Below are 26,011 nucleotides of genomic sequence, written 5' to 3' on the forward strand. Positions count from 1 at the left end.
TCAGTTGAGTTTCTAGGGACTTGCTGTTTACGTAAGTAGCAGATGACTGATGGTGTAATGTATTTGTGTTGATTAATTATATCTTGAATTATTAACACACACTGCCTCTCTGAAGAACTGAAATCTGAGCACAATTGGCTGCAAGTCAGAAATCCCTACAAGTAAGAGGAGCCACAGAAACTGGTTCCAGCATAGCAAGGAATACAGGGAGCATCAGTGGGTAGATAACAGCAAAATCTAACCCTTCATTGGTTTTTTGGTGTGCTACCTCCTACAGAGAGATTTGACAGCTACAGCTGGCTTATTGACTTTGTAGTTTTGCTCTAATTGACTGCTGGCTTTGATAGGGGAGCCTCTAACCAGTTGAACTCTGAGCAGGCATGCAGGTAACTTGCCAATGAGAGTGTTTGGGGGAGGAGAAAACTCTTGGGTGCACGCCTCTCAGGTCCCTGTGGGGTGTGAGGCATGGTGTGTGTGTGCTGTCACAGGCACATCCTCAAGGGCAGCCAAGAGTGAGCTCGAGTGCTTTGCTTCCACGAGGGAGAGAGAGGCAGCTACTGAAAGTACAACGTGGCAGGAATCATGACAGACCCAAGCAGCAGAAAGGAAGCATTTAAAAAATGCCAAAGTGCTACATTCAGTATTGATGGCTATAACTTCGCAATTGGTAAGCCTGATTTTTCTTTTCCCTTTCCCTTTCCCTTTCCCTTTCCCTTTCCCTTTCCCTTTCCCTTTCCCTTTCCCTTTCCCTTTCCCTTTCCCTTTCCCTTTCCCTTTCCCTTTCCTTTCCCTCCCCTCCCCTCCCCTCTCCCTTTTTCCTTATTTTCCTTTCTTTCTTGGTAGTTCCAGTAAGTACAGCTAAAAGACAGCTGTTGTCAACTGCCATTTCTCAATAAGTGCCTCTAAAATGTACAGATGCCTGCAATTTTTTGCCTGAATTAGTTTTGCGTTCCGTCTTCTGTATTTCTTTTGCCCAAGAAACTTGCCTTTGATATGCAGCCACTCTACGTTCTTTTCTTTTTGCCTGGGTTTTGGCCCAAGTTGACCAAGATGTTTGCAGTACTTTTGTTTTGGAACCTTACCTCAGGAAAGCCTGGGCTCCAGGATTGCAGGTTTCCAGCTTGCTAGCTGCATTTCCTTCCTATGAGCCCAGAATGTCATCCTTGGGAGCCTTGGCTTTCTTTGCAATATTTTATTGTTTACTTAGCCAGTATTTCCAAATTCTGTAATCTTTTGTCATTTCTCACTTTGCACAAAGATATATATGTAACAGTTCCCAAACACAAAAAGTAAAATTGCTGAGGCAATGAGAAATATTGAGGAAAGATTAGGAATTTTAGGATGGATTGCTGTAGTTGTTTGGAGAGTGCTGTTTCATGTTTATGTTTGCTGTCTTAGGGGAAAGTGAGGCTTCTCAAAGTGAAAGGACTTTTAACAATAGACTTGGTACACAAAATTTGAGGATTCTCTGAGCAGACTGCTTTGCCACAAATGCTTATCTTACTAGGATGTGTGTATATATATATGTACCCCTATGCATATCCATATAGATCTTAGAAGAAAAGAAAGCTTACATCCCATTTGAATTTTTAGATTAAATCCAAGTTAAAGTATATGGATAACTTACTCATAATAATCAATAGAAATTCCTTTTGAATACTTTTAAGAAGACAGAGATTTCACTTCCTTGCCATTGTAAAATCAGGAAAGTTTTTCCTGGATGATAGTAACAAAATTGGGCCAGTATTTCATCTAATAACAATAGATACAAGCTTTTATTGGTGTGGATGGACATACCTGTTTAGCCCTTTTATTCATGAAGAATTTGTTTTTGCAATCATTAACATCATGCAAACATTAGGCTTGTTAAAAAAAAATGGAGATATATGTTTCATTAAAATATCTTTACACTTAAGATATCCTAAATATCTGTTAATGTTCATACAGCACTTTAAAGGTGAAACTGCCAAGCCAATGCTACTTTTGAAATTTCTTTCTCTAATGGGAAGGTCCTCCACAGGTTGTTGCAATATGCTCACTTTTGCATCCCCTATCATAACCTCTTCCACTCTCAGCATCATTATTAGTAGTGGGTTTTTATCATTTTGTGTCAGTCTGGTGGATGAACATATTCTTTCTCTTCAGGTTTGGTTTTTTTGGTTGGTGGTTTTTTGCTTTTTGGTTTTGTTTTTGGAGTTTTTGGGGTTTTTTTGCTTGTTTTGTTGTTTTGTTGTTTTTTTTTTTAATTCAGGAACAAACGAACAGGATTGCTGGGTTGTTGCTCTGCTGTCTTTATTGTTACTCATGTTCGCAATACAACCAATTTCAGGGTCAAAGGACCAATTTCAGGGTCAAATGACTAAGGGTTTAGAACTGAAGGTTGTCTTGGGTAATCAAAAATGTTATAGTATTTCATATCTTTTTGAGCCCAAAAATTGTTACTGTCTCTTTGAGGTTACTGTCTCTTTAGGGTGGCGTATCTGGAGGTCTGGAGCCAGACTCATGGGGCAGGCAGATGTGGTACACTTTAAAAGGTTGGGGCACACAGGCAGAGTTCCCTTTTTCACCTGTTGGCTTGCTTTCTCATCCCTTGCACACTTCCTGGCTTTAACCTTAAAGCTGAGGTAGTGTGGGCAGAGGCTTCCTTTTTGTGTTCTCATGTGTTGTGGCATTTTGCTTAAGGTAGAGGTTGTTTTGAGGGGAGGGGGAAGGAGTTCTGGGCTAGCTACCAGAAAAAACTGCATTTCTGCAATCCAAAACTGTTTCAGAGTGAATTCTGCAAACCTCTATTGGCAGTGCAAAACTTGAGCTGATATCTCACCGGGCCACCCCGTGTTGATTCTGGGAGACTGTTTCTCTCCACTTCAGCACACCAGTGGCTCCGAGGACAGCAGCACCAGCACTGGTGGAATACAGTGGGTGGTAGAAGGAGGCGGTGAGTGATGGAGCTGGGAATTCCCACATGCCACTAGAACTGCTTTGTAAGCTCATACCTTCCCAGAAAGGTTTACTGCCATCATTTCCCCTTTGTCTCCCAAACTGCATGGTTGCCAGCAAATGCTGCCATCTTGGTCAGATGCTGTTTCTGCTTTGTCTCCCTACATGTAGCTGCCTGTGATGGATGCCATCTTGAAAGGTGTACTTTGCCATTTTGGATTTTTCTTTGTTCTCAGGGAGTTTGTGAGATTTATCAATTTTGTATCTAGTGAATAATTACTGTTATTTTCTGCCCGTTGCAGTTTTGCTTGTTAGTAAACTGTTATATTTTTCATTTATATCTACTCAAATTTAGTTTCTCCTTATTGGTGGAAAGGGATTGATTAAAACAGTGGGGGAGAAATCATGTTAGAGTGATCCCCTTTAAGTTGTCTTAAAGCAAGACTCAAGTTTTTTCTGCTTCTTGGGACAGTTGTTGCATTGCAGCTTCTGTGCTACTGTTTTTTGTGTGCATCTGTATTTGATGCGCACAGTGTATTGATTCTGTGACCTGTGTATTATATAACATTTATTCTTGTATCTGGGCAAGTGTGAATTGTATTGAATCACATAACTGCAAAAACTTTGTAAACATGCTGTGTAGTATTACCATCACTTTGTGGTAGACTGACCTAAATGATTCAAGTATTCATTAATCACTATACTGACAAAAATGAATATATCCAAGAAACCCCACAGTAACATTAGTGTGTTAGGGATGGGCTTGAATGTCTTTTTTTTCCATCAGACAAGAATTCTATTTTTTTGTGCCCTGATGATTTTTACGACGTTCTTGGGAAACGTTGAGCTGCTGCATCTTCTACTGTAGTATTAGCTGAGAGAGAAGGTTGATACCCTTGAGGAACAGAGGGAACAGAGAAATATTAGTTTGAGAGAAAGTAGCTTCCCTTTGGGTGCAAAATGAATCATACTAGTGGTCATGCAAGATTTGCAAATTGTTGTCCAACTCTGTTGCAGACAGGATGGGAACAGCGCTCTGGGAATTTGGGTAGGTCCATGATGAAATATCTGTACTATTAGAAGGGAAGCATGGTAATAATTGTAACTCCTATCTTCACTATCCTCATCTTTAACTGCATGGTTGAGAGCACTGGAAAAGGATGTGTGGTCATTCCATTGCTTCTTTTGGTGTATTTGGCAGTGTACAGTTTGCAATTGGTCTCAATGGTCTTAAATGTCTTTTCCAACCAAAATGACACTATGAAGAGAAAACATTATGCATATTGATTCACATTTATACTGACTTCTAGGAAATCATGATCTTCACAGTGTTTTGAAAACTTGAGATTCACATTTATACTGACTGATATACTGATCATGAGACCAAATAAAAATTTAAATGAAAATTAGTGAAAGACCAGGCCCTAACATTGAGCATGAAAATATGAAGGCAAAGAAGAAACCTGGTGCAATAAGAGCTACTTGCTGAAGGCTTGTAGTTAAATTCCCTTGTATCTCTAGAGCTGGACAGCATCTGCTTACAGAGCAGAGCAAATTAGAGCAGGTTTTCAACTGTTCTAATTTTCACTTTAGCTGCTTACCACATTGGTGTTGGGACACAGCAGCTGTGGGAACTGCACACTTGCCAAGGACTTCACAGATCCCTGCAGAAGAGAGGGATGTGCCATAGCAGAAAGGCAAACCTTTGAGGATACTATGTAGCTTTCTTCTGTATAAAGAAATAAGGTAGTGGCAAATCCTTTTCCTCTAGATGCAGCTGTTTTGACAGAGACTCTGAGGAGGACTGAAGTGCACTGGCCCAGTGAGGATTTTGAATATTCCACTTTTATGGACTTCTTGCACTGGTAGTTGATGGAAAGATTGGAGCCACAGTGTGAGCCATTTAGTAGGACTATTCAAGAACTGGAATCATGCAACTTAATTTGATCTAAAAAGCTCAATCTGTCTCAGATGAAGGCTTCAAGATCTTTATTTGCCATTGTTTATGTTACAAATGTCAAGGTAAATGGAGTTTTATATACACAAGATACTGTATTTGAGCTCTTGTTTGATTTTGGCTAAGTTTTCCCCCAAGAAAAGATAACAGAGAGAAAATTAAGGCCTTTTTTCCCCCCTGTGGATTGCCTTATCACTGCTGTGCAAATGAGAGACTACTAGCTTAGAATTCCAGTTAATTGTTACTTGCTGTTGTAATTGACATTCTAGAGATTGGTCCACTGTCTTTAAACCTGGGAAAATGATAAACAGAAATATTAATAGGAAGATATTTTCCTCAAACTCAAATTTTCTGCTTTTTATATCCAGAAGCATCTGGCAACACTGTCCTATCCATTGTATAAAATAAATTTTTAAAAATAGATTTATAGAATGAAGTGAAGTGGTGAGGTGTTCTACTGTAACTTTGGTGTTGTTGCAGAGGAAGGATGTGGCACTGAAGCACTTGGTCTAGCTCACAGCAGTTTTTTATAAATCTTGTAGGTAATTTTCTTTATGAAAACACTCTATTACACTTCTTGCATGTAAAAGCTTTCCCTCCAGTTACTATGGAAGTGCTGAGTTTTGCTTTGTGGTGATTTTTTGATCCAAACTCAAGGTGCAAATAGGGCAGAAGGTGGAGACACCTGGCTGGAGATAAGGACACCTATTCTCCTTATGCCAGACTCTAGACCAAGAGTTTGTCCCCCTATCCATCTTCTGTGAAGGAAGGAAAGAAATGCAGTCAGGCCTCTTTTACAGACAACAAATGATGTTACTCCGTACAAGGAGGGACCCGATTTTAACATGATGAGAAATAACATTGCTTCTGCTTTTTTTCCTCTCTGGTTTTTGGCCAACTATTCCTGCTCACAGTAGGAACTACTGTTTTTGGCCAACTATTCCTGCTTATTCCTTCTGAATTGATACAAAGGTATTATTTTAAAGATTTAGATTTTCTAGAATCCCTAAATTTCAAAAGAAATAAGGAGGAGTGAACTCTTCTGTGCCTTTTGAGCAGTTTTAGGCAGGCAAGCAGGCAGGTGCCTGTTCCTGAGCAGGCAGGCTCTGACAGGGAGAACCTTCTCTGAAGATAGTTCCTTCTCCTATGCTGAAAATTAGATCTCCTCCTCCCCCTCCCCACCCCCAGTCTTCTTCCTCCTCCCCTCCTTCCCCCCTGCCCTCACTGCTGCTCAAACTCTAGAAGCTTTCAAACTGTCTTTGAGGATTTCTGTTTGTGCTGCAAATTTTCTCTTTCAAACCCTTGTGCTCTGCTAATTTGTCTGTTGTTTTCATGTAGTGTAAATACAATTTCATTTTTCCTAGTTCTGTAGCTTTGCATAACTAAGAAAGCAAAAGGCTCCTGGACATATAATTCACTTATTTGTGTACTAGTGCAAATCAAATCAAGGGGCAGAATCCTAACCAGCAGTAAACATTCATCATGCCACTGCAGTCAGGAGAACTGCAATGATTTAAATGAGAAAAGGATCTGTCCTGGGCTTTTCCAGTTAAAGTTGCTGTATGTTGGAGAAGGAGCTACCCTAAATACAAGATAGGCAAATAATGCATGGCTTGCTTGCAAAACTTCAGCAAGGTTATGCTGGTATCATTTTGCCCCCTATTTCTCCTTGCCAGGTGACAGAGCTTGTACCTAACAAATCTGCTGAAACTCAATTCCAAATTTCTAACAGCTACAGGCTTGAAATTTTTAGGACTGAGAAATGGACCATCATGATTACATCCAACAGCTCTGTGCTATGACTGTATGGAAATTTAGAGTTGTGGTGCAGGGAAAGATGCAGTAATTACTGAATAGAAGCACTTAATGAAGTCTCTACTGTCTTCCCAGCTGGTGAGCAGAATGGTTCACTGGAACAACATGAAACAGTCACTTGGGTCATTATGTCATATCCTCTCTCTTGTTGTCATAGCAGCTGCAATCAGTCCCCTGAGCATTTTTCTTATGTGCGAACATCATCTCTTTCCATTAAATGGCAGTGCATGGTTTTTCTCTTGCTGCTACTGCTGCATGATGATACATTTCATGTCTGTCGATTCATTACCTTTCCAATCACCTCACTCCTCCTTCTCACTGTTGTGCAGAGTGATGAAACCTGCCAAGCGTATTGGGAAAGGGGAGATGGTACACAGCTTGCTCAGTCAGTACCACTTAATTCTGTTTCCACCCCAAGGACTTAAAGGCTATAAAGATTTATAGCCATTGGAGACAGGGATAAGGATTCTGGATTAATGTCGCATATTCTTTCTCTTTTAGTATTGATAGTCAGTCATTATTAGGAGTCAAAGCATTCAAAAATCAAATTTTATTTGTTTCTTCCCCACATACATGAGTAGCTGAGGTCCTTGCAGTTCTGCTATATGGCATGCTGATTTCTTTTTATGGACTAAATTTTTCACATTCTTTTTTTTCTTTCCATTTTTGGGTCTTGCATTCTTGAAGTGTGGTAATAGATCTGGTTCCTAGATTTTGTTCTAGTGTTTTCCTCTTTATATTTTTCTCTCTTTTATTTTGTACTTTGTAAATGCCGGTGTGATTTAGTTTAAATGGAGTCAACTGAAAACTAAACTTTCTTGCTCTGGTCTCCACACACAGCTAATCACATACAGAAAATTCCTAGGGAATTTTTTTATTGCTCAAGTGGAGCAAGTCATTTAACACTTTTGGAAACAGACTTGAATTAGAGATTATAAATATGTTAACTTTCCCTGAAACTACTTACAGTAGCTTTTGCTGTTTAGAAAATTGAGTTTCAATTCTGTTCTTTTTTAAAAATGGATCTTTAGATAAAGACAAATAATTTACACATAGGAGGCAGACAGCCTTAAGAAAACCTAAAAGGAGACTTTACTTCAAGACATGATTCTGTTGTTAGACTTGCACATGAAACCTTACTGAAGTAACAGGATTTTCCAAACAAGTGGTCTTCAGTTAGTTACAAGATGAGAAGCTCTGTTTGCATGGTGATTAAATTAGAGTGATTGCTATTCTTAAATGACAAGTTGTTGTAATTGTAGCTCTCTAGGAAGTGAGCAAATGGAAAGCCAAGGAGAAAAAAGACTCTCTGAAACTCATAGGTGCTATAATATGTAGGTGCCAATATATATGTGTTCCAAGTGCAAAGTGTGTCTTCCTCTCCTAGTAAAACTGGCATTTTGCAGAATAGGATGTTTATGCTTTATCAAGGACCTTGCAAGCACAGTGCAATAAATTATTGGACTCAAGCCTTGGGTCTTTTCTTCTTTTATCACAGGTTGGCATCAAATGGATGTGAACCTAGTGAACCTTTTAAAGATATAAATTTTAGATTTATGTTGTATTAAGACAAAACTCTCTCCTTTTAAGTGGGAAGGCAGCTTTAGGGAAACAGTGTTACATTACACTCATGACTACTTTTATGGGGGTTGGTAGTTTTTATGAAGTAAAGACAAGATACTTCCAGTGGCATTTTTCATGTCTGAAGTGCTTAATGGTTTGGCTATACTTGCTTCAATGTAGAGATTTAAAAGAAGGAGTTTAAAAAGAGTATTGATTTTAAAATGTAGAGCATATTTGTGTGACTAAATGCTTTCGCATCCCAACTGGACACCAGCTGCTAGAAAGGTGTCTCTGAGAAGAGCTGTCTGCTGGTACTCACCAGCGGATTGCCAGTGGCAGTGAACTGTGAAGCAGCACTTGGTTTCTATAAACCAGAAGTTTCTATATACACTTTAGTCATCAATCTTAAATTCAATTGCTTGAAACAACTATATCAGATGGCATCATGTCACCAGCCCACCTCTGTTACAAGCTTTAGAAAGCACACAACCTGAAAAGGAAAAGGACCAGTGGTCATAGTCCTAACATCTGCTCCAGCAGCTTATGAAGTGGTGTAGTGTTACTGTATGGTATGGTTGACTTGCTGTATTGAATACTAATGAGAGGTTTATTTACCAGGGTTATCTTTTGTAGTTTTTTGCACATATTGTTCTTTGTGAGAAACCCTTCCTATTTGTTCCACCTGGCAGGTGAGCCAAAGCAGCATTAAATTTCGTTAAATCAGATTTGATTTCATGAGTTGAAGTGACCGCTCCAGCTGTTTGTCTCTGCCAGGACACGTGTAGGATGGCTCTGGGACAGCCTGCGTTTCAAAGGACAAGTCTGAACTCTTCAGATTTTCAGTCTTCGGATTGTTTATTATTTCTTATCTATAGAATTTTCTTTCTGCCCAACAGAGGTCTGACCAGCAAGGCAGCCAAGGGCACTCTGACCTCCCACTGGGCAGTCATCTCTTTTTATACTAAAAACTACATACATCATATTTACCTTTATTTCCCAATATCTTTCACCCATATTAGCAAGTGCACCTTCACCATGGATCAATCCCAAAGTGCCAACATCACCACAGAAAATGGATGACAAGAAGAAGAAAGAAGAAGTACAAGACACACCCTGATTCCTCCATCTTGTCTCCATAACCCCCTGTACCAAAACTCTAAAATCTATATTTCACCCTGTAAATACATCATTTCTGCACCATTCATTCCCAAGTGACTCTCATGTCCTCAAACAGGTGGCACATCCCTAGAGGGATCAAAGTCAAGCCACCAGGCGCTCCTGGCAACATTCCAGGATTTCCGAGCCCCCCAAGGGTTCTCTCGGTAACTCTGGACATCCGGAGTGATGTGCTGAGTTCCCACATTGAAGGTGGCAAATCCTGCCCTGTACTTCCTCTCTGAAGTACAGGTAAAAATGCAGTCTGTTTGTATCCTGGTTTGAAGGTCATGCTGTACTCCAGGGAAGGATTTATTACTCAGATATTTTGACTCCTGAATAGAATCCTAAAAAATTCTTAAAGTCCATTATATCTGATCCCATGCTGCTTCAAAAGTATATTAAGAGTACATGCACCAAAGTGTTTATATGGAAATCCTCAGCAACATCCATAGAGTGACAGTGAATGAAAGGAGCCAGAAACTTAGGGCATTTCCATTAAGTGAACAACTTTTGCAATATTTCTAGATCCACAAAGCTGTTCACATTCAACCTCCTGTTCCTGAGACAGTGCACAGAAAAATGAGAAGGGTGAATTCTCTGATGATTAAAAGTGAGTTGCTGAACAGTTAAGGGGAGGAATTATGATGAGGCCTCTTCAAAAAAGAAGTTGTAATGCTCCTTTTCTACTGCCCATGCAAACCTACTGGTCTTGGTAGATGAAAAAGCAGTAAACTTCAGGGCATTTTCAGTCAGAGCTAGCACTGATATACTTGAGCTGTGAATCCACTCTGCTGTGTGGCATGTGCAATAATCAGCTATACAGGATTCCTGTGATTAAAGGAGCTAGCAGGTCTGCCACTTCTTGTCTTTCTGTCAGTATGCAGATGAAGTGCTGATGTTATTGGCAAAGAAAGGACTTTCTTAGGCCTCATTTTAAATATGCATGTGTGTATTTGTTCAACTTTATGAAAACAGAAAGGTAAAGTAACTATGCAGCAATTGTACAAAAATTTAGGAGAATTACAAATGATCAAGGGTCAAAGTCAGAGAAGACCTGGGATTTAAAGGAGATCCAAACAGAGGAGTCGTAAAGGCATAATTCACACTTAATTGCCTTCCTTATTTAACTCTTCTGTCCTGTTGTTGTTTTTGAATTTCATGGGGAAACCTTAGAGGTGATATGTAGGAAAAGAGGAATGGGGAAAATTACGTGTTCAGGAATAGATATAGGTGTCCTCCAAGGGAAACATAGAACAAGGCGTGGGCTTCCTGGCACATGCTTCCTCAAGTATTATTTAGATGTGCTCAGGGTCACCTCTAGGCTTGGATGATGCCTGAGGCCCCTTCCTATCAAGGAAGGGAGGGAGAGCAGGCACCAGAAGAACTTCCTGAGAAGTCCCATTCACAGCCTAAAATCTGTTTTAACCCCACAGGGCTAAATCTGGATCGCCTGGGATTGCAGAATGAAATAGAAGGGCAAAGGAAATGGTGTATAATTAGTCCCTATTGAAAACAATTGGATTGTTGCCTTGTAAACACAAGTACTGCATAAATAAGACTTCCAGAGACTGCATGTTTTGAAGTTCCTTTAAAGTGAACTCTCCTTGGAGCTGAGAGACAGAGCCCACATCATGCTACTGTTTTGCAGAGCCTGTTCATGTGTAGGAAGATACCTGATGAAAACCCGAGTGGGAAAAGTGATGATCCCAGGGGTGCATACAGATTAAAAATTAAAATAGGATGCTGGAAAAAAAATTATGTAAATCATATGCAAATTGTGCAAATATGAAAATAGTGAGTTCATCTCTTGAGAAAGAAAACTCAGAAATGCCTATTGCCTTTCCCAGTCATCTCTTTGTCTGATACAAACAACAGAAATCAGAGGCAGTGGATCTTCTTTTCTCTTTGGCTTTTGGAATAGACCCAGTGAGAGAAAATGTAGACATAGCCTGGTGCTTGAAATGTGGGTTTGACATATAGTTAACTATGTCAGCCATGCTTCCCAGTACCTGAAAGTCTTTTATGTGTGTTCTGAGCTCACATTTTTACAGGAAAAATAGCAATAGTTAATAGGAATAGTAGCTCAGCATTTATACAATTTGTTCATTGTAGCACAGAAGTATATCCAACTAATGGAAAAAAAAAAAATCAGTCAGATTAGCCATGTTTCTTTTTTTAGTAAATCAACTAGCCTGAAATGCTTGTCTTTATGTACTGTTATGGAAATCAGTCCAATCCAGGCTGTTGAGTATTGCAGTCTTTGCGTAGAGGGAGGATGAAAGATGATGTGTGTCCTAAAAGTATGTCCTATTCATCTAATGTACATGGAGGAGACAATATAGAGGAAGATCACCAGAACTGACAGGTTTCTTTAGAGCCTCTGAACTCTCAAGGAGGTCTGTCTGCTCAGTGCATCTTGTAGCTGTGGGAAAAGGTGAAAGCATACAGAATCACAGAGTGGTTAAGGGTGGAAAAAACTTCTGGTGGCCATCCTGTTCAACACCCCTGCTCAGGCATACCCACCTATACCAGAACTGCCTAACAGCATGTCCAGATGGCTTTTTAATATCTTCAAGGAGGAGAGACTCCAAAAGCTTCTGATCAACTTGTGCCAGTACTTGGACAAACTCACGGTAAGAAAAAAAAGATATCTTTATGTTCAGAGGGAACACCCTGTTCTTCAGTGTGCACATATTGCCTTTGGTCTTGTCATTGGGCACCACTGTAAAGAGCCTGTCTCTGTCCTTTCTGTGCCCTGGTCCTACAGGTATGGCTACACACTTATGAGATCCCCCTAAGCTTTCCCTTCTCCAGGTTGAAGAGTCTCAGCTCTTTGACTTTGCTTATCTGTGAGGTGCTTTAATTATCTCTGTTGGCTTTTGGTGGATTCTGTATCAATCTCTCTCCATCTCTTGCTCAGGGAAGTGCAGACCTAGACCCAGCACTCCAAATGTGACCTGATTAGTGCTGCATAGTAGGGAAGTATCACCTCCATTGACCTGCTGGCAACACTTAATGAAGCCCAGGACACTGTTAACTGCCTTTGATGCTAAGGCAAGTTGCTGGCTCATGTTCAAGCCCAGATAGCCATCTTACCCATCAGTGAAGCCAGGCTTTGCATCTTTGACATGACACTACTGTGACATCTCCTCTGCTTTATGAACCTCTGTGCTAGGGAAGAGAGAAATTGTGGCACTGCACAGTGCACTGGCTCCCTTCAGGTGTCCCAGCTGGAAAATGTATTTTCAGGCTGCACTCCTGTAGCTCCTCTCCAGCCTTGAAATGCCTCCTCCCATGGCATTGGGTTATGCAGTTGAAATAGAGCTGCTGGACAGAAGGTGTGCACATCTGTGCTGTAGGGAAATCAATCTAATACTGCATGATCTCCTGTGTTCTGTTTTGTGGCATATATTGGGCAGAATCAGGGCAGTTGAAAACAATCCAGGACAATCAGGAGTTAAAGGGAAATGCAGAGTACTGTGGTTAGGTTTTTTATTCTTTGAATGTTTCTGTCACTGCAAACATAGCCTAAGATACCTTTACTATGGATACAAAGGCTCTATCTCTCCTAATTCTTCAGGAACAACTTGTTTACACCTGGCTGCACTAAGATCATAAAGATGCATGCTGTTGTTGGTAGTTATCAGAAGCCTTCTGTCTTCATAGTAAATGACATTTACAAAAGCAAATGACATTTACAAAAGCTGCTAATCAAGTGGCAGCTGGGGCTCTGCTGTCAGGTGTGAATACAAGAACTTATGTCTCTGTGATCCTTAAAAGTAAGACTTGCCCTCCCAAAGCATCACTTAGTATCTTAGTACTGACAGACAGTAATGCATCTATGAGTCTTGTATTTCCAGGCAACAGAAGTGCTTCTTCAGCTGAGTGAGGATGCAGTTGTATCACTGTCAATTTAAGTATCTATCAATAAAGTGCTCTGGAGTTACTGCATTTTCCCCATGCTAGAGAATAATTTGATTTGATGTTGTATTAGAGCTGGCAGGTGCTTGAGGTTAAGAAGGTTTGTTGCTCTCTGGCGGTTACCAGATCCTTTATTTTGAAAGCCAGTTCCTTTGATGAACAGGAAACCCCAAACATCACACATCAGAGGCTGAACTTCTAGTCTAACATTCCTTTAGCTGTGCACAGCTCAGTGAGTTTCTTTTTATTTTTCTTTTCTTCTTCTTTTTCTTTCTTTGTTAAGGATCACTCTGTTTTATCCCTGCAGCACACATTGTTTAATGTTTTTTGTGCATGTGCAGCAAGGGGAAAAATGTGCCTTTGAGAAATTAGCTGCTATTACAAAATTCAGATCCAAAGAGTCACAGCCACAAGAGCTTATTGTCATAACTGTACTCTATCAATGAATAAAAAAAAATTTTCCATGGTAACTTTCTAATGAATCTACTTGAGTAGAAGAACTTTTCCAAGAAGAACTTTTCCCCATCAGATTAGACATTTGTGAGGTTGAGCTCCTATGCTGCAGCTACAACTGCTACATGGTATTGCTGGTAGTTTCTACATAGCCCAACTATTTTCAAGGAGAGAATCTCAAGCATGATCTGCACAAGCAGCATATATAACCAGGTCAGGGCAGGATTTCACTTAATTTAAGGCATCATCAGCTGAGGTAATTATGTTGGCTTCCTTTAGAACCAATGAAGAGAAATAGATTCTTTTAAGGTGTTGTTCATTTGACTTGTTTTAGACATCAATCTTAGGCTGAGCTGAATCATGCCCTAGAAGTGACATTTTCTATTTTGTTTAAAAGGAGCTGGATAATTGTATTATACTTGTCAATATCTGTATCTGGAGAAATATCTGTATCTGCCCCTCTCACTCCCCATACACTTTTGTAATCTAGAGGCCTAGAAAATATGCTTTTAGCAAAAAAAGGGTAGAGTGAGTAACTAAATAGTCTGTCAAAGGTAAAATGAGGGACATGTACACAACAGTTTTCAAATACATAAGTCTTCTGAGAAGAAGGGAAAAGTGATCAAACTGGACAAAAGTAGTGGGTTGAAGACTTCTAATAAGGTTAGAGAGACATCAATGTTTTACTGAAAATTACTGAGTATCTACTTTTTTTTTTTATTTTGAAACATTCCACAGTTTGTTTCATTCTCCAGAACTCTGCAAGTTCCAGCCTTCTACTTTAACAGAAAGTTACTTATTGACATTAATTTTTCCTGTTGTCTTGACTGCACATGCTTGTATGCCCTCACTTTGTTTCTCAAGAATGTAAAAAAACCCAAGCAAATAGTTTTTTCTTTTATCTTCTTTTCTAATTTTTTCTGCTACTACTCTGTTGTGTAGAGAGCTACTTCAGACTGTAGTTTTTAGCATTACAAATACAGCTGAATTTCTTCTGGAAAGAAAAGAAAAAATACTTACAAAAATGTATGTCAAAAATACTATGATTTTGTTTTGGACAGCCAAGTTCTGACATTGTGTTTATTAAGCTTTATTTTCCAGTGTGCTTTTTCAAAGCAAAGCAGATACATTTGAAACAGTGAAAATGTCATTTCAAATTTGGTCGTTGTCCTCTATTATTTTTCTGTTTGACCCAGAGATCAGTTGCACAATTTGATCATGATGAGGACATGCTCATTTCTGCAATAGTTAAGTTTCCTCAGAGATTAACATTTGATTTCTGGATTGCTAGCCCAAAATTTACTGTGAGTTGGTGCAAGCTTCAGTCAATTTGACATATTTTCTTTTCTTAAAATGTTTAAGCTTTCAAACTCCTTTTTCAGTTCAGAGACCGAGAGCAGGAGGTGAGTGCAAATCCAATAGCATATATTCTGAAATACTTTGAAAGTTATACTATGTAATTTGAGACTTTCTGACCATTACCTTGAGTACTTTTCTTGCCTCAAGTGTCTAAAATTCACAGCTATTATGAATCAGCATTTAGAACATCAGATGGAGCAAAGGTTTACAATCTGAATCCTCCTTGCAGAAGAAACAAAGTGAGAGGGAGGGAAACCACTGAAATTGCTCCCACTTTTAAAACCTCAGAAAGAAAATGCATGGGAATTTCCAAACTTTTTCTTAAACTGGAGACCACAAACTTCTTGTTCATTACCAGTGAATGAAGAGATTATAGTGAAACTTGGAGAAAAACAGACTTATGTAGGGGACTCGCTTCGGGGACAGTAGTACATCTTCGTGCACTGGAATCAGGCACATTTTATGTGTCAAATGCTATTAAATATGATATGTGCTGGAATGTTGACTATGGATGTTGCAGATTAGTGGCAGACTGGAAGTTTTGGAGAGAACTAATGGAATTGTACAGGCACCCTCTAATGAGTGGCTGGTGGACTGTGTTAGTTTTGTGTGGCCTGGTTTTTGGTAGGGGGCGGGCCCACAGAGGTGGCTTCTGTGGGAAGCTATTAGAAGCTTCCACCATGTCCAGCAGAGCCAATCCATGATGGCTCTGAAGGTGGACGTGCTGCTGGCCAAGGCTGGGCCAATTAGAAATGATGGTAATGCCTCATTGATGGTAATATATTCAAGAAGAAAATCAAAATAAAGTGAGACACCATTTGAATTCCAGCTAGACAAGAGAAGGAGGTGAAAACATGTGGGGGAAGCAACATAGGAGACACCAAAGTCAGTGAAGAAGGAGGGGGAAGAGGTGCTTCAGGCACCCAAGCTGATATTCCTCTGCAGGCCATGGTGATGACCATGGTGAAGCATCTGTGCCCTGCAGCCCATAGGGGTCCATGGGGGATACAGTGATCCACCCATACCCCATGGGGAAGATGTTCACACTGGAGCAGGTGGATGCATGGAGGAGGCTGTGATCCAGTGAAAGATCCAGTGGAGAGAGGGAGCTCCCAAGCTCCAGCAGCCTGCACCCTGTGGAAGAGTGACCCACTCTGCACCTATTTTGTCAGGACTATTCTCTGTGGGTGGGACTCACGTTGCAGCAGTTTTAGGAGGTCTGTTGCTCATAAGATTGGAACCATGTTGGAGTAGTTAATGGAGAACTGTCTGCTGTGGGAAGGAACCCCATGGTATAGCAGGGGAAGAACTCCTCTTCCTGACCAGTGGAAGAAAACCTTGGAAGACGAACTGACCAAACTCCTAAGCCCTGTCTCTCTGCACTGTCAGTGGGAAGGAGGGAGGGGCTGAGGGAGAAAAAGGTGTTTTAAGGCCTTATTTAACTTCTCCTTATCAGCTTCTGATTTTGTTAGAATAAACTCACTTTGTATCTCTAAGATGAGCCTTTTTTTGCCCTTGGAGAGTTTTCTCCCTGTCCTTACCTCAACTCACGACCCCTTTGTTAATTTTTTCTCTCCTGTGAGAAACGAAGCTTACTTTTAAATTTTCAAAGGTTTATTATTACTATTAAAGGTTAAAATTTTAAAAACAAGTGATTGATGTTTTTCTCAAGCAGAACCGTCCAATTCTCTAACGGTCCAATTGTCCTTAAGCTCCAATGGACTCCTGGAACAGATCCCGTGTACAGCTTGTCTGGAGCTGACATCTGTACACCCAGATTACAGATGAATAATCTGGCCAAAACACTTATGAGGATCTTCTAAGTTTCATACCCACCCCAAGGACACTCCTGGAACTACATCACACGCTCCAAGCATGCTCCCAGCTCTTATACGCACAAATACTCACAATCCTCTAGATCTGCAGCTTTTCAGGGGCTTTTTACTTTCTTCTCCCTCTTCTTCTTCGTTATCCAGTCTTTGTTGTCTTTGGGGTGTCGACCTGCAATCACCGACAGCCCCAGGAAAGGTTGTTTGAGCCGCCAAATTTGGTGAGGGCGCAACATTTGTCCAAAATCTCCTAGGGCCACAGAGATGAGGTTTTATATCCTGGACAAGACCCCATTTGTGAGAAATGAAATTTTAAAATTTCAAAGGTTTATTAAACCTCAACAAAAAAAATACAACAAAGGACTGAATGAGGAAAAATTACAGTGCTGAGAGTCTCCATGACAAGCAGCCACATGGTTGTTTACAAAAACAAATGCTCTGGTTTTTATACTCTTGGTCCTTCCAAAGTCTTGTCAGTCAACTCCTTCTTTGCTGTCTATTGGTGAAGATCACTTTCTTACAACTTGATTGGACGTCAGGTGTTGTCATGATGTAGTCTGACATGCATGCCTCCTAGTAACAAGCCTGCCCTCCCCCCTTATGCCTTGACTAGTGACTACAATACAAGGGGGAAGGGAAAAAGGACTATGGGGAGAACATACCAAAATAATTTAACTATAAAATTTTACCTCTATAAAATTTTCTTTTACTATGTACATAATATTTATCTCTTAATTGTGAGAGCCAACTATCACATTATCTATTTATAACATCTCCCCTGCTCAGCTGTAGCAGGGGAGGGTGAATGAGCAGCTTTCGTGGGTGCCTGGCATTTGGCCAGTGTCAAAACATGACGTGGACTTACCTCAGTGAATGTCTATAAGGTTGCATACACAACTTAATCAAGCTAGCTGTGAAGTGGAGGGACCGCAGCTGACTTCAGCTCAGAAATTATCTTCTCATTATATTATCACCCTGTCATACTCAAAAAATAACACTTTCTGAAAGCTTACTAATTTTACTTCTTAAACTTTTATTAAATTGTGCTGTTTTGAAAGGGACAAAAGCACTGTAAAGACTATTGGATCTTAAGCTGTTTTCATTGTATGCTAAACCTGTTCAATGTGTACATTAGGGTTCACATGCACAGACCAATCTAAAGCCAGGTTGCAGTATACTTCATTTAGATTCATGATTTCTCATGACTTTGCTTTTACAACTAGCTCATGTGACTCTTTTTATTGAATGAATGTACATATTCAATTTTTTGAGCTTTTCTTATTCAGCTCTTGAAGAAATTCCTGCATCTTAAGGGTGCATTTCAAGAATTGACATATTGAAGCTGAGTACATTAAAGCCTTCTTATTTGACACTGAAAGGATACTGCATGTATTCAGGAAATAATCAGTTATATCTGCAGTTCTACTCTGAGAGACTTAATCTGGCTGTGGCTGATTATATCTGCAGCTGAAACTGATGATATTTCGAGAAATCTTGATATGGATAGTTTGGAATTGTTCTTTGAAGTTTTATAATTGTGTCAAGTTTTAAAATTTTAGTTTTCCTTCTGAATATACTGTGCTTACATCCTGGCTTGAATCCTGGGATACTTCTTATTCAACAAATAGTATTCTTTAGACAAGCCTCAAGAGATTAAAAGAATTCTTTTACACTCTTGAAATATTATTATTATTATTATTATTATTATTATTATTATTACTACTACTACTACTATTGCTATTACTATTATTACTATTATTATTATTATTATTATTATTATTATTATTATTACTATCCTCGAACGTGACCTTAGAAAATACAAGGAGTTAGGTGACTGGCTGTCATGGTTTAGGAGTGGTACTGCCCAGTTCAGTGCCCCCACCAAGACTCCCAAAGCAGATACTGCTTGTATCTCTCCCCCTCTTCCCCTCCCCTTGTTGCTCTGGGGATGGAGTTGAGAACTGGGGGCACAAAAGATGACAATCATAGGTTGAGGGTTGAGATGAGAGTAATTTACTGGAAGCAGTAACAGTACTAATAACAGAAGTGTACAAAGAGAGGGTGATTTAAGTGCAAAATGTTCACCAAGCCTGGGACAATGAAACAGTGTGGAGCCATCCCACCATCTACAATGCTTGTTCCCCTGGAAAGGAATGCCCTTCTTTTTAGAAGTGGGGGGAGAAAGAGAGAAAAAATAAGTCCCTTTCTCTCCACCCCCTCCCCCTGGCCCTGCTTCCCACAAATGATGCGAGATTGTCTTGATTAACTTTTAACAGGCCCCAGGCTCTGTGCCTTCACAGCTACCACAAAAAATTAATCTTCTCCTTGGCTGATTTCTGGTGATTCGTGGGTGATGTCAAGCACACTCTTTGAGACAAACCAGGACAATGGGAAAGGCCTGACATTTCCTTGGCTGTGTTGTGGGTATAGTGAGGCTGTTTCTGCAGGCATACTGGTTTACTTTTTTTTTTTTCAGCCCAGGCTGGAACATCTCACCCAACATTTTGTGGGAAAAGTGAGGTAGAGTGGAAATTTTCCAGGGTAGCAGTCCATTTTGATTCACCTGGAATGTACATCTTTAAGTATGTAGCTTGCCATATAGTCTGGCTGCAAAAAGCCTAGGCTCAGAGAAACTGCTTCAGTGAAGGACAGAGATAACGGGGGGAGGAGACAGAGAGTGATAGAGAGAGACAGAGACTGCTGTGACAGCAAGCCAACCTGACCTAGGAATTCTTTCTGATAAAGAAGAATTAAAGGCAAATGTCATGCAAAATTCATAAAAATGAATATGTATGAACCTGTTGCAGTGTGATGTAATAGCTGGTCTCAGCATCCCGGTTCTCTCCCCAGGTGTGCCAATAATTCCTCCCTTTCCCTCCCTTGCCCCTGATGAGTGCTGTCTGTCAATCTTGGCATGCCAGAAAGGGCGTGGAGTGATTGTCAAAGTTCAAAAGGTGCCTCAGCCCTGGGGATATTGGGCCATCCAGGTGTCATTTGTCCCCTGAGACTTCCCCCTCCTTACCTGGCTGGTGGGATCCCTACCCCTTCCTTCCCCCTCTCCCTGGGGTTAAAAGACACAGCAACCACGCAGTTCATGGGTTCTGTTGGAGCTGTTGCTGCATTCAGAGGCCTGTGTGCCTGGAATAAAGCTCTGGATCAAAACCCTCCAGCAGAACCCGACTCCTTTTTGCTTTACCTTGCCTAAAGCCTTTCCTCCAGAGGTAAACCTGAGCTCCTGCATGCCTGGACTTGTAAAAACCTTCCATTTAAAGAGATGGCTTGTGAAAGAACAAATTTATAAAAAGTGAAGCCAATTAAATGATAGGCCATAACTGACACTGCAGTCAGGTTTTGGCAAGATCTCATAATGTAAGATGGATAAGCATGAAAAGAAATCTACTTTTATGATTGTGTTTGGGAAGCTTTTAAAACATCTGATATCATAGTCTTAGAGAAAAAGCTGCTGGAGTTTTCAGAGATGATATTACTGAAGAGTTTATCCAGATTGTGTATCCAGTGTAAATTCATCTATGTATCTGTGTTCTTCCCTTATCTAATGTATTTTTCCTTTTCCTCTTCCACTGACCATCTTATTAAAAGTGTGAAATTTATAGTTAAGTTTGTCTGCCCTTTGACAGATTAAAAAAAGTAGTCTCCTTGAAAGAATATCTTTACTGGTGTGTGAAAAACACCTGACATTCTTTTACAGACTCTTAGCTGCTTAATGGCAAAATATAGATGATTTGTTATTGTCTGTCAGCGTTGCTGAATCAATGCTGTTAAGTGGTATGGTTTTTTTGCATTGTACTAGGAGTTAGGCAAAGGGTATTGGAAAGCTAAATTGACTGAGGTGGCGTACTGGTGAAATGGATACCTTCTGTAGAAAATGGTGGCAAACTGTAGGAAATAGTTTAATGAGGCAATCACTAAAAAAAAGGAACCTGCCTATAAGGTGGGCATATAGTGAACTTGAATATGAGTGATCTATGTTAATCAAAGAACTCATGAAGATATTTTAATAATTGCAGTTTGAAGCTTTTGAACTTTCCAGGCAGCTACAATACAACACAAAACTTTTGAAATTGAAGAAATTTGTCTAGGCCTAGTATTTTGTTGTCTACTTGGACAAGAAAGTACAGAGAGCATGTGAATATTTTCCCACAATGGATTGATTACAGGATGATGTCTCCTGCCTGTAAAGGTTGTCTTTCTGAAAGAACAGCTGTTACTTACAAACTACTTGCACTTTGTTATACCATTCACTGAGATTTATTTGCTTCCAGGTTGGAATGGAAAATGTGCATGGTATTAAAAAAGAAATAAAAAATGTTGCAATGGAAGTCAAAACGTATCACCCATTTAGGAGAATAAAGTAAATATCCGTAGTTTTCATACTTACAGTCTCATCTGATCAGATGAAAATCAGCCTAGACTTCATTCTACAGGAGTTGAGTGTTGTTGCAGCTGGAATAGCTGCTAATAAAGTCTGGGGTAAGGAAGCAAAAAGAGCCTTTGCATAATATCCACAGATGTTTAATTCAGCCGCACAGTAAGATGTTCAGGGTCCAAGTGCACACTCATGGGGAGATTTCAGGTTTCTGTGCCTCAAGAGGTAGGGGCTGAACAGGGATATTGGGGCAGTACAAAGATGAGGGCCAATGGGGGAATAGGGAGGGAGTGGCTGAGGGACACAGATTCAAAGAAAGGAGCCAATGGGATCGGGAGAGCTTTTGAGGGAAGCTTCTTGTGCCTCTCTAATCCAGGGAATGCCTCTCAGGTTCTCCACAGAGTGTGGCTGGAGAATAAGCATATCTAAAGGGACAGTGGTGTGGGAAATCTATGAAAATACTAGAAATCATCTTTGGTGTGGGTTGTGACTTTTTTGACAGAAATTAATCTTTTTTCCTGTCCCAGATTGCAAGGCAAAATGTATTCTATTTGCCATATGTATGGCAGTTGTCTTCTGTTGAGTGGGCAGTTTTCCTTATCTCTTGCATAACCAATCTTCCCTCCGGGGAGACATCTGCTGATAACAGGCTACTGAATGTCACTGCATGACTGATAAGACTTATAGCATCCCATTGTGAGATGCTCCACCCAGAAGGAGGAGCCAAACATTCCTACCTGGATATGAATTTCATGGGTTGGAAAGGACCCACTAGGATCATCAAAGTCCAACTCCTGGCCCTGCACAAGACAGTCCCAAGAATCACACTATGTGTCTGACAGCATTCTTGAACTCTGGCAGGCTTGGTGCTGTGATCACTTCCCTGGGGATCTTGTTCCAGTGGCCAACAACGCTTTGGGTGAAAAACTTTTTCCTGACAGCCAACCTAAACACCCACCTCATACCATTCCCTCAGGTCCTGTCACTGGTAACCAGAGAGAAGAGAACAGTGCTTGCCCCTATGTTTTGTGTTGTGAGGGAGTTATGGACAGCTGTGAGATCTCCCATTCTTCTAGGCTGAATAAGCCAAGTTATGCCAGCTACTCCTCATATGGCTTCCCTCCAGACTCTTCACCATCTCAGTAGTGATGTGGTATCAGCCCACACCAGCTGAAACACAGGTACATAAATGTACAGCCCAGAAAGGAAGCTTTAAATGAGGTATTGTCTAGGAAATCCAAAATAGAACCCAAATAAGAAGGCAAAAAGGGTAGTTGTAATAGAAGACTCATTTTTTAAGGGGATCAGAGGGCCTGATATACAGTCTGGACCCAACTCACATGGATGTCTTCTGTCTCCCAACAGGCAAGGATAAGGGACATCACTGGAAAACTCTCCAGTCTACTAAGACTTCTGACTATTATCTGTTGTTGATTGTTCAAGCCACCAGCAATAAAATAACAGAAGTCTGAGGGCAATGGAAAGAGACTTCAGGACTTTGGAATAATTAGTTGAGGAAACAAGAGCAGAGGCTGTGATTTCCTTGGTCCTTCTTGTAACAAGGAATAATATTGATAAGAGTGCATCAGGTCAATGTTTGGTTCCAAGCCTAGTGTAATTGGAAAAATTCTGGGTTTTTTGACCATGGGATGATCTCTTCAAGACCTGGTCTACTGTCACCTGCTGGGATGCACCTTTCTCAGAAGGGAAGAAGAGTTCTGGCACAGGAGTTAGTTAGGTCTTGTTGAAAGGTCTTGTTTAAACAAGCATGGAAGGAGGAAAGGGAAAATACCAGACTGCCCAGTGATGAGCATTGGGATGGTGTGCCAAAAACCTGAAACAACGGTGGACTAATAGGATCTCTCAATCTGTTTCATGAGGTGTTGGCTACACTGTACCATGCCTGAAATGTTTCTACACTAATGCACACAGCATGAGGAACAAACAAGGGGAGGCTTTGGCCCAGTCCCAGAGATTTGATATCATTGGCATAACTGAAACCTGCTGGGATGAGTCCTCTAATAGGAGGATCAGAATGTATGGAGCTCACAGTTGGCACTGGCACAATTGGGGATATCTGTATAAGAATCAAGGCATAAACAAATAATGTTAATATAATCATGTAAATCTACTAGACCTCTTAGCCAGGATGATGGTACTGATGAATTATTCTTTGAAGAACAAAGGGACACTTTCAAGTCAACTGCTCCTGTCCTTATAGTGGATTTCTGTTTGGCCTAAACCAACTCAGAGCTTCACACGGCTGGTCCAGCCCAGGCCAGAAGATTGCTAAAAGCCTGGATGACGACAGGTCCTAAGGGCGCCAACTCAGAAAAATACCCTCTTTGATCTGATGCTTGTCAACAGAGAGGCTCTAATGAGAAAAGTGATGATTGGCATCCATCTTGGCCACGGTGACCACAAAGTGATTGAAATCTCCACTGACAGGAGGAAAAGTGCCAGCAAAACTTCAGCTTGACATGTGAAGAGCAGACTTTGGACTGCTCAGGTAATTAGTATGTAAAATACCCTGGGAAAATGTTTTTGCAGGTGCTGAGGTGAATCAGTGCTCATTACTTTTTAAACATCATCTCCTAAGGGTACAGGAGGTAGGCATTCCCTGTTGGAAGTCGAGCAGGCAAAGGCAGAAGGCTGGCTTGGCTGAACAGGGATCTTCTCTTGGAAATAAGGCAAAGAAAGGAAGGTCTATGTCCAGTCGAAGCAAAGTCAGGTGACATGGGAAGAATACAGAGATACTGCTTGCCATTGTAGGAAGAAAATTTGTGTGACCAAAGCTCAGTTGGAGCTGAAGCGGGCCAGCAAGTGTGAGACAATAAGAAGATTCTAAAATATTTATTAATGGCAAAAGACAGTGTAGAAATAACATTGGCCCGTTGAAGGATGAGGATGATCATCTCACAGTGGCATGGAAAAGGCAGAAGTATTTAATGCATTCTTTGCCTCTGTCTTCAACATGGATAGTGGACCAAGGGGTTCTCAGTGCCCTGAGCTGGAGGACCATGGCTGTGAGAATGTTCCCAGCTGAACCTGAATTTGTGTGGGACCTGCTGTTTCATTTTGGTCCCTAAAATTCTGTGGGGCCTTCATCCAAGAATCCTCAGAGGTCTAGATGATGTCATTGCAAATCTCTTTTGATGATTTTTGAACAGTCTTAGGAATTTGGTGAGGTCCCAGCTGACTGGAAGCTACCAAATGTTATCCTGATTTTCAAGAAGGGAAAGAAGGAGGACCCTGGAAACTACAGGCCTGCCAGTCTCACTTCAATGCCTAGTAATTAAAAAGATTATTCTGCAAAGTATTGAAAATCTGGAGGAATTGCAGTCATTGGTCACAGTCAAACATGGTTTCGTGAGTGTAAAATCCTGCTTGCTGAATATGGCTTCCTTCTACGACAGGGTAACCCATTTAGCTCATCTCAGAAAGCATGGGGATGTAATCTTTTCAGATTTCAGCAAAGCTTTTGATACTGTCTCTCACAGGATCCTTCATAACAAAATGTCCAGCATACAACTAAATAATCATGTTACAAGATGGATAAGAAACTGGCTCACAGGTCAGACACAAAGAGTTATAGGGAACAGGGTAACATCAGACTAGTGACCTCTCTAGTGGGGTGTTTCAGGGCTCAATCCTCAGCCCAGTTTTCTTCATTAAGGACTTGGATGCAGAACTTGAGGGAATATTAACTAAGTTTGCTGATGACTGTGAATTGGGAGGAGCTGTTGACTCCCTTGCGGCTGAAAAATCAGCAACCATATAAAGTTTAACCAGTCAAATGCCAGATTCTGCACCTGGGACACGGTGTAAGGCTATGATTCTAAATGACAGTACTGTTTTAGGGTGTTCCTGTTTTGCTGTTAAAATTTTAGGTTAGGAAAAGTGGATACACCATTCTTACTTCAAACGAGTAGTGGATAACCAACCAACCAGGCAATAATTAACTTCTGAGAATCCTTTTCTGTATTGGTAATTATTTAAGCACTTGTGCACAAGAATCAGTAATCTTGTACTCTGCCCTATGACAATCATCTTAGCCTGAATTTTGCTATGTTTGTTAGTTGTGATAATTTGGTATGTAAGGGTAGTGGTTAAATTTCTTGAAATGGTTAAATTAATTGAAATTTCCCTTTTAATGTATTAGCAGGTATGCTTAATAAAAGAAAGAAAAGACTGTTGAGGACTATACCTAGTGCAGGTAACCTGGCATGCAAGTTACAGCTTGTGCTATGGGTGTGAGGAAATAGAGAGCCCCAGGCAACAAGACATGATCTGGTGCAGACCATTTGCATAAATAAGGGCATGGGGACCTGGGCCATAGTCCAGTGAGGTGAGGATGGTCAGAGTGGCCAGTCACCCAGAGACTCTTGCAAGAGCCAGTGAAGGATGAGAAGACCTCAGAATAAATATCAATATTTTAACGGGTGCATAGAGTGTAAGGGTTAAAAACCCAGGGACTTCTTTTTTGGGATACCTCCCTGGAAGCACCCAGCTTCAGCTGTCATAATGTTGATCACCACGGGAGCCATGTGTGCTATGGGAAACCTGGGGACAAGCTGGTGAGGGAAATCTTCTCTGACTGTGTGATTGTGATGTATGTAGTGAGTCAAGTGG

At 40.6% G+C, this 26,011-nt stretch overlaps 1 protein-coding gene across 1 annotated transcript in view; it reads left to right on the top strand.

The window, feature by feature from the left end:
• The first annotated feature begins 582 nt into the window (after positions 1–582).
• The window catches only part of PDE1C (phosphodiesterase 1C), a 208,632-nt gene continuing 183,203 nt past the window's right edge, over positions 583–26,011 (top strand). Inside the window, exon 1 of the mRNA XM_054274074.1 lies at positions 583–667. Within this exon, the coding sequence (XP_054130049.1) occupies positions 583–667 (85 nt within the window). The remainder of the gene's footprint in view (positions 668–26,011) is intronic.

The sequence above is a fragment of the Melozone crissalis genome, unplaced genomic scaffold (assembly GCF_028551555.1).
Source record: "Melozone crissalis strain CALT ecotype California unplaced genomic scaffold, PUWL_Pcris_2 ptg000016l_1, whole genome shotgun sequence".
NCBI classification, from domain to species: Eukaryota; Metazoa; Chordata; class Aves; order Passeriformes; family Passerellidae; genus Melozone; species Melozone crissalis.